The 9,022-nt window shown below is 25.1% G+C and overlaps 2 protein-coding genes across 4 annotated transcripts in view; both read right to left on the bottom strand.

The window, feature by feature from the left end:
• Nucleotides 1-3,756: 3,756 nt before the first annotated feature.
• The window catches only part of LOC106765539 (11-beta-hydroxysteroid dehydrogenase-like 4A), a 6,230-nt gene continuing 964 nt past the window's right edge, over nt 3,757-9,022 (bottom strand). Inside the window, exons 1-6 of one of the 2 annotated variants that reach the window (XM_014650202.2) lie at nt 5,354-5,612; nt 5,047-5,239; nt 4,848-4,936; nt 4,620-4,751; nt 4,332-4,463; nt 3,757-4,169 (exon numbers count right to left, since the gene is read on the bottom strand). In XM_014650202.2, coding sequence (XP_014505688.1) covers nt 3,933-4,169; nt 4,332-4,463; nt 4,620-4,751; nt 4,848-4,936; nt 5,047-5,239; nt 5,354-5,536 — 966 coding nt within the window. In that variant the 5' untranslated portion in view covers nt 5,537-5,612 and the 3' untranslated portion in view covers nt 3,757-3,932. Of the gene's footprint in view, nt 4,170-4,331; nt 4,464-4,619; nt 4,752-4,847; nt 4,937-5,046; nt 5,240-5,353; nt 5,613-9,022 lie in introns of those variants that run through there. The other variant, XM_022784321.1, reaches the window with a different exon arrangement.
• Nucleotides 8,263-8,994, bottom strand: LOC111242100 (11-beta-hydroxysteroid dehydrogenase 1B-like). 2 transcript variants are annotated; one of them, XM_022784322.1, is made up of 2 exons: nt 8,831-8,994; nt 8,263-8,708 (listed from the first exon to the last, which is right to left on the bottom strand). In XM_022784322.1, exons 1-2 carry the CDS (start codon nt 8,924-8,926, stop codon nt 8,439-8,441), a joined length of 366 nt encoding a protein of 121 aa, XP_022640043.1. In that variant the 5' UTR covers nt 8,927-8,994; the 3' UTR covers nt 8,263-8,438. The 2 variants fall into 2 exon arrangements, with proteins under 2 accessions (XP_022640043.1, XP_022640044.1); XM_022784323.1 differs by having other exon boundaries at nt 8,266-8,666; nt 8,831-8,988.

A 9,022-nucleotide genomic window follows, 5' to 3' on the forward strand; every position in this document is an offset into this window, starting at 1 on the left:
AAAATAAAAGAATAAAAAATATTTATTTATTTTATGATTGATCACGTGTAAATAAATAATTATTATCTTTTATAATATATTTTTTAAAAGATAATTATTTTTTAAAAGAAAAATAAAATAAAAAATAAAAAATATAAATTAACAAACTCATATATATATATATATATATATATATATATAATATTTAGTTTGTGAAAAAGTGAATTATTTTCTTATAACAAAATAAAATCAGTAAGCTTCATCTTGAAAGACAGTATTAACTGTATAAAAAGCATTCAATTACATTATATCTTAAATGATCTCTTATAATTTATTATTCTTTAAAATTTTAACTTGTTTTCTTTTAACTTTAATTTTATATAATTATACAAATTATTATTAAAATCACATTTAAGTTGTACTTATGTATTGTATTTATTGTAAAATAAAAGGCATTACCTTTTTATAATTTTGAGAATTTTTTACCTTATTAAGAACCAAAAGGATACAGCGCATCATTGGCTTTCGGTCAGTGGTGGATACATAATTTTCTTTTAGAGAAAAAACAAATATACTCCGTCAATATTTCTGTGTTCTTTTAAATATTTTAAAACCTTTTAAGAAAATTAGGTAAATTTGAATTTATTTTATAAGACCCTTTGGGTGAATAAATCAAGTTCTTTAAAAAAATAATTAACAAAATTGACAATAATTTTTATTATTATTCCAAAATTATTTTTATTATATTTATAATTAAATGATACTTGAGTATAATTAAAGTATTTATATTCACAAATAAGACAACTATTCATTTTAAATATTTTTGTCCTGTTATAACGATTACACATTTACATTTATTTAGATAAGACAAATAACAAGTATATAATTATGGTCTTTAAATAAATATTAATTGAATGTGTCCAAATAGGTTTGGTTTCAAAAAACGTAACGTCTTATCAATAGGTGATAGTTAAACATGTTAAAATAAGTATAGATTCATCTATGTATGACATCTCATTTACATGTGTTATTTATGTATATGATAAATAACTATAATATTATTAATATGTGATAGTTTGACATGGTAAAATAGACATGGTTTCATGAACACATGTTAGTCTGATTCACAAATGTGTCAAAATTGGCATGATCTTAGAATGTTAAATGTGTTTTTTAGACATGTCAAGTAAATATGGTCTTAAGATACTAAATACGTGAAAACGCGTCAAAATAAGTATGAACTTATTAACATCCAATAGTTAAAGGTGACAAAATAAGTTTAATCTCATTTAGTCAATATTATCTTTATAAGGATGAACTCGCGATATTAGATACACATTAATTAATTATATATGTAAAAATTTGCATAGTCTCAAAACATTGAATAAATGCTAAAAAGATGTTAAAAATAAATATGTTCAAGACATTAGATACATATTTGTTAGATGCGTTAAAATTGATATAGTTTTATAACAATGCATATGAGTTCGTTAGATATAACAAATAAGTATCATCACAATATGCTCAACACATATCAATTATGTACCATAATTATCTAAATGTACACATGGTAATTAAGCATGGTAAAATAGGTGGTTTAATGAATGTGTGTTAATTAAATTTAATAAAACATATATGTTAATTAAATGTGTCAAAATTTGTCTCATAGTGTTGAATATTATTAGTTGGACATAAAATTAAAAATGCCTCACGACATTGTATAAATATTACTTAAATGAGTCAAAATAAATATGATAATATTGCTAACAAAGTATCTCTAATCTCACTATGTTGTATATATGTTAGTTAGAGATATGACAAAACAATATCCAACCTTAATTAGAATACTAAATATGTGCTAATTAAATCTAGCAAAATAATACAATTTCAAGATATTGAATAAGTGTTACCTAAAAATTAAAAAATGACCATAATCACATGTTTGAATACAAATATGTCAATTCTTTGGCTATAAATCTAACACTTCACGAAAAATCAAAACATATATTGATGTATTTTTTTTTCCACATGGTATAAGTAAGTGCTATTTTTTCTCTATTTTTTTTTTTATAATTTGTTGTTTTTTCAATAAAAATTAACTTGTTGTTAATTGTTAATTTCAAGATCTTATAATTTTTCTTGCCTATTATATCTTTTATTTTTATTATACGTTGAAAATTACTTAAACATTAAATAATGAGGAAAAACTGAAAAAAATTAAAAATATATTAAAAATAAAAAATATATTTTTTCTTAATTTTGGAGAGAAAAACCTGATCTGGACTTGTACTTAGATGCAATGCTCCTTGTTTATCGAACATGTGTGATTATCTCAAAGGAGAATGATATTTTAATAATTCTTTTTTAACAATTTTGACACGTGTCACCATTTTATTGGTCTGTTTGAGTTTATTCTAAAAAAAGTATTTGAAACGGACCAATTCCTATCTCAAATTATCTCTCTGTATATATAATATTTAGTTTATGCAAAGGTGAATTATTTTCTTATAACAAAATGAAATTAGTAAGTTTCATCTTGAAAGACAGTATTAAAAATATAAAAAACATTCAAATATATATATATATTATCTGATAATAGAATATTCTATAGCATCTTAAATAATCTCTTAAATTCATTATTCTTTAAAATTTTAATTTGTTTTCTTTTAACTTAAAAGTTTTATAATTATACAAATTTATTATTAAAATCACATTTAATTTATACTTATCATGTATATTTGTATTTATTGTCAGATTACGTAAACTGGATTAGGTTGTATAGTCCATATATAATTTTGAACATTTCTGACCTAATTAAAAACCAAAAAAAAAAAAAAGAACACATAGGCTTGGCAGGGGATAAATATTTCTTTTAGTAAAAAAAAAATTACTCAGTCAATATTTATGTGATCTTTTAAACATATTAAAATCTTTTAAGAAAATTGCTTAATCTCGTATTTCTTTAATAAGACCCTTTGAGTAAATAAATTAATTATTTTTATTATGTTTCGAATTAAATTAGATAATGATATATGAGTATATTTAAGTGCTTATATACTCAAATTGGCCAACTCAGAAACTTTATATTCATTTTAGATAATTTTGTTCTCTAACTTCACGTTTTTTTTTTTTTTTGTTTTTTAAATTCTGTTTGATTTAAATAATACTTTTAAAGTTAAAGAGAATATGTGTTTATATCCTTATCTTTCACTTAATATTTTTTTTTGTTTATTGAAATTAAAAAATAATTGTATTTAGTGGTTTTAAAAAAAGCCTTAAACAACACTTTTAAAAGAAATACGACACATTATTTATTACTATCATTTAGACTTAATTATGTTTTTAGTTTCAGATAAATTTTAAAACTTCCAATTAAATTTTTATTAAACTTTTGTATTATAAAATTTTAAAACTTTAAGTCAATTAGATTTTACTATTAATTATATTATCGTCATATAATACTATGTTATAAGAGATTATAGTTTAACTATAAACGGATTCAGTGAAGCTACTTCCAATTAGTTTTAAAAGATGATTTCTTAACTCACACATAAAATTATTTTCCTTTATTTTATAAATCACAATGGCTCTATATGTATTTTTTATATTTTAAAAAAACTATGACTTTTCATTATGGAATAAAACAATAAGTAAACTCTTAAAAGTTAATTGAATATTGTTTTGTTATTTGCTTGGTTACATTTAATAATTATTTCCTTTATATATGTTCAGGTAAAAGCAACAAGAGAAAAATGAAACCATAAATTCTTCTATAAATTAAAACATAAATTTTTCCTTTATTTTATATTTTTTTATCATAAAAATTTCCATGACAAAGAACACTCACAAGTTTTCACCCATTATTAATTAACATAATTCTACAGCAAAGAAAGAAAAAGACAGAATTCGTGACAAACACTTCCAAGTTACATTCATTGGTGGAGGGTAAGAGTTTATTCTACCTTATACTCTGGCATCATTAGATTGTCTTTAATGGCAGACTTGTTTAGATAAGGTACACAGAGCAACTTGACGGCCCAATCTACGAATTGAGGATGAAGCACCTTCCAAGGAAACAACATTTTGTACCAAGAAGGATATGTAACATACATATCTCCCCTGCATGCACTTTCAACTATGGCTTTAGCACATTCACTAGCTGACTCCAGTGGAACTATTCTCATAACATCCTGAATTGCAAAAAAAATCTTCAAATCTTTCAACCGCCATTACTGGAACTCAGTAGACAATGTGCATTTTCGAATATAAATTCTTGTTATAACTAAATTTAATCTTTTTAAAAATTTTAGAACTGAATTCATTGAAAAAATATACAGAAAATAAATGTAAACCTTCAATTCAAATTTGGCCTTTAATGTAATGTCTGTCTTGATAAAACCGGGCGTGGCAATTGTTATGCCGATAGCAGTTCCAGATTCCATTCTCAGAGTCTCAAAGAAGTTTGTTATCGCTGCTTTGCTCGCCTGCAGTTACCATTCAAACCATCACAATTAGTAACAGTTTCATTCAATTCAATTTTATCTTCAACANCATAACTTCCAAAAATAGATTTTCCATANTTTCAAACTATTTCAAAAAGATGTTTCCACAATTCTNAATTGAATATCCAGAGTTTATACATTATAGATGCTTATCAGTGGCAGTGGGAACCATCCGCAAACTGAAGAGGTCACTATGATCCTCCCTTTGCTATTTTTCAGATGTGGGATTGCAAATAATGTCGCATTAACTGCTCCCCAAAAATTCACATCCTGCCAATTATAACAAACTTTTAAAACTACTTTTTGTTTTACAGATTCTATTACAGTTNAGCTTATTCAATGAATCATCCTAACAAATAATCTTACCATAACTGCAGTGTATTCAGAAACATCACGCATATTCTCCACAGTTACAGGCTTACCACTGATTCCTGCATTATTTACCAGATGATCCACTGCAAAAAAACACCAAATCTACGGATCTTAGCTATAAACAAAAGAATAGAAATGAAAGATCAAACAAAAAATTACACTATAATGTGAGTGGCTTCTTCTACTGACATACGTCTTCCGAAGTAGTTGAATGTTTCGTCAACAAAGCGTTTGCAGTCTTGGACCTTGGATACATCAGCAGCAATGGTGGTAACATCAGGAGAACCAAGAGATCTTGCTTTATCACTCACTGCCACGAGTTTCTCCTTTCTTATGTCAACCAGGGAAAGCTTTGCTCCTCGCCTTGCGTATTCATAAGCTATTTGCTTTGGAAAATCACCAAAAGTAAAACTCAGATTTACTAGAGGAAAAATACTGCATCAAAAAACATCTCCAGGTACAAGATCCTCTAACAAGGATAGAAAAAAAAAAAAACAGACCTCGCCAATTCCTGAGGCTGCTCCGGTGATTAATACAACTTTGTTTGCTACGTTTTCTTTGCGCAGCGATTTTCTTACATGCATAAGCAGCTTGAAGATGAGCGAAGGTAGCATTAAAATGGGGAGGAGAAGTAGTGAAAAAGGAGGCAATGCAAAGTTGAGAAGCTTGCTAATTGCATCCATGGCTTCTGTGAAATTGAAGTTTGGACGAGATCGAAATCGAATCAGAACTTTCCAGCAAGAAATATCTCATATTATATATTTTGATAACAGCCAAAAAACATTTATAGATGGGTAGTTGGTATTTATTGAGAAACCTTTTATGATCCAACCACACAGATGGTTTGATTTTTGTCAACTGTTTTTTTTTTCGTTGCAATTTGTTTAAAAAATAATGAATTTTTCTTTGAAATTTATTAATTATTAAGTATTTTTGATAGAAGATATATGTAAAATATTAGGCATTACTTTAACCTGTAATAAGTTTATAAGTTCTTTTATTTCCATATTGTTTATTTTACTCATTTTATTGAATATAAAAATTTATAATCACCTCAGAAAATGCTCAAAAACTTTTAAACTAAAAAAAAGTTGTATATTTGAATTTATTTTTAAGATTTACTGGTACAGTTTATATTATGTTTTGATGAATATGTCTTTTATGTGTGTTATGTATCTAGCTTCTAAATTTAATTCAAATAAGATCTAAATATATAATAATTGTTAATTTGTTATTGTGGTCACATGCAAATGTATATCAACATAAATCATGGTTAAAAATCTTAAGTTTACTATTTAAATAATAATAACCAATGAAAACATATAAGTGTTTACTTTTCTTTATAATAATAAAAAATAATAAAATTATTATATTGTTATTATTATAAATATATATTTAAGTATAATTCATTTTTGTTATAAATAACTTTATTTATTTTGTACATAATTTTTAAACTAAAAAATGGTTAAGTTTAAAAATATGAAGTTAAAAAATGATTAAATTTAAAAATCATTTAAAAAATAAAATTTATAAAATAATTATTTTAATTTAAAATAAATTTTATTTAAAGAATAAAATTAAAAATTAAATAGGTACACAAGGCAAAGAGATTTTTAGTTGTCATTATTAATATCTCTTTTTTCCTTTGGTAAAAAAATATGTTATTTTAAGGGTCACACAATAAGGCTTATAGGAGAGTTTGCTAGTCACTTATTAATACAAGGGAAAATGAAATTTTGACACTAATTTTTTGATACTATTTTGACACTGCACACATGTCAAAATGTGATTGGACGATTTCAAATTTTAAAAAAAACTTTGATTTTTTTCTTCCAAATATATCCTTGTCTCAGCATTTTCTAATTTGAAATTGTCCAACCACGTTTTGACACGTGTGCAGTGTCAAAATAGTATCAAAAATTGGTGTGAAAATATCATTTTTCTAATATAAGATCGTAGTAATTTTTGCAGTGGACTAATTTGTCATTAAAGCAAAGAAACATAACGTTATTTTGTTTTTTATAGTTTCAAACAAAAAAAAGTTTTTAATTATACTATTTTGCACTTTTAACGTCCTGTACCATTTCGACATCATATTGAGATACCTTATTTTGACATGAAGGACACATTAAACGCAAATAGGTATTGGATTACACATGGCCAGACGTTGCAGTAGACGTCGCCTATTAGTGTATTCGACGTTTATTGTGTTAAGCGCATTTTTGCCTAGTTTAACGAGAAAATCCAGAGAATTATCTTAGAACAAAATAGACGGCGGATGAACACTGACATGCGTCATTTAGGCACTGAATGAGCACTTACATACGTCATTTAGATGTAATGTGCATTAATCGAGATCCAAGTTATGTTTTTTTTTAAAAAAAAAATAAATTTATTTTTATGATAAAATCACATTTAAAAAAGAAAAAATTTCTTTTAACAACACTTTTTTAACAACTTTTTGACAACTATGTGATTAGTCTGTTTTAAATATTTTTTAAACATAAATTCAAATAGACCAATAAAATGATAACACGTGTCCCATTGTCAAAAAATATTATTAAAATATTATTATCCTTTGAAAAAACAGAAAATTATTTCAATACATTAAAATATTATATATTGTATTTGTTTCAAGTAAACAAGGTAGTAAACATAAAAAAAAAATCCAAAACTTAAACTATCAAAACATAAACTTAAATTTAAACTAATTAACGTTCAACAAGAATAAAAGTCTTTCTAAAGGCATTTCATATTTGTTGCAGTGATTATCTCAGATTTTATATATATAATATTAAGTTTGTGAAAAAGTGAATTGATATCATCTTAAATGATCTCTTATAATTTATTATTCTTTAAAATTTTAACTTGTTATCTATTAACTTAATTTTTTTATAATTATACAAATTTATTATCAAAATCACATTTAAGTTAAAGATATGTGTTTATATCGTTATCTTTCACTTAACATACATTTTGTTTTAATGTTTATTGAAATTAAAAAATGATTGTATTTAATGGTTTTAAAAAAAAAGCCTTAAACTACACTTTTAAAAGAAACACGACACATTATTTAATAATATTTAGACTTAATTATGTTCTAATTTTCAGATAAATTTTAAAACTTCCAATTAAATTTTTATTAAACTTTTGTATTTTAAATTTTTAAAAATTTAAGGTCAATTAGATTTTACTATTAATTATATTATCGTCGTATAATACTTTGTTTATAAGACATTATTGTTTGACAATAAACGGATTCAGTTTAGTTTATTAAAAGATGATTTCTTAACTCATACATAAATTATTTTCCTTTATTTTTTATCATAAAAATTTTCATGACAAAGCTAGCTATTCTACACACCCTTACTCTAATATTGTCACTATGAAAATCCTTCTCAAATATCATTTCAGGAAAAAAAAAAAAAGAACAAAGAACACTCCCAAATTTTCTATTATTATTAATTAACATAATTCCACAACAACAAAAAAGAAAAAGACAAAAAAGTAAAGTCTTATAATTATTATGAAGTATCTTGGTCACAAACACTTCCAAGTTACCTTCATTGGTAGAGAGGTAAGAGTTTATTCTGCCTTATGCTCTGGCATCATGAGATTGCCTTTCATGGCAGACTTGTTTGGAAAGATCAAGTTGAAGGCCCAATCTACGAATTGAGGATGAAGCACCTTCCAAGGAAACAACACTCTGTACCAAGAAGGATATGTAACATACATATCTCCCCTGCATGCACTTTCAACTATGGCTTTAGCACATTCACTAGCTGACCCCATTGGAACTATTCTCATAACATCCTGAATTGCAAAAAACTTGTTCAAATCTTTCAACAGCCATAACTGCACCTCAGTAGACAATGTGTATTTTCGAATATAAATTCTGGTTATAACTAAATTTAATCTTTTTAAAAAATTTTAGAACTGAATTCATTGAAAAAAAAATATAGGAAATAAATGTAAACCTTCAATTCAAATTTGGCCTTTAATGTAAGGTCTGTCCTGATAAAACCGGGCGTGGCAATTGTTATGCCGATAGCAGTGCCAGATTCCATTCTCATTGTCTCAAAGAAGTTTGTTATCGCTGCTTTGCTCGCCTGCAGTTACCATTCAAACCATCACAATTAGTAACAGTTTCATTCAATTCAATTTTATCT

The sequence above is a fragment of the Vigna radiata genome, chromosome 7 (assembly GCF_000741045.1).
Source record: "Vigna radiata var. radiata cultivar VC1973A chromosome 7, Vradiata_ver6, whole genome shotgun sequence".
NCBI classification, from domain to species: Eukaryota; Viridiplantae; Streptophyta; class Magnoliopsida; order Fabales; family Fabaceae; genus Vigna; species Vigna radiata.

Bases quoted from the DNA above. Each gene is read 5' to 3' on its own strand.
- LOC111242100 (XM_022784322.1), bottom strand. From the start codon at position 8,926: ATGAGAATGGAATCTGGCACTGCTATCGGCATAACAATTGCCACGCCC. The intron at 8,709-8,830 runs GTTTACATTTAT...ACTGAGGTGCAG, and splicing joins AGGCCAAATTTGAATTGAAG to TTATGGCTGTTGAAAGATTT.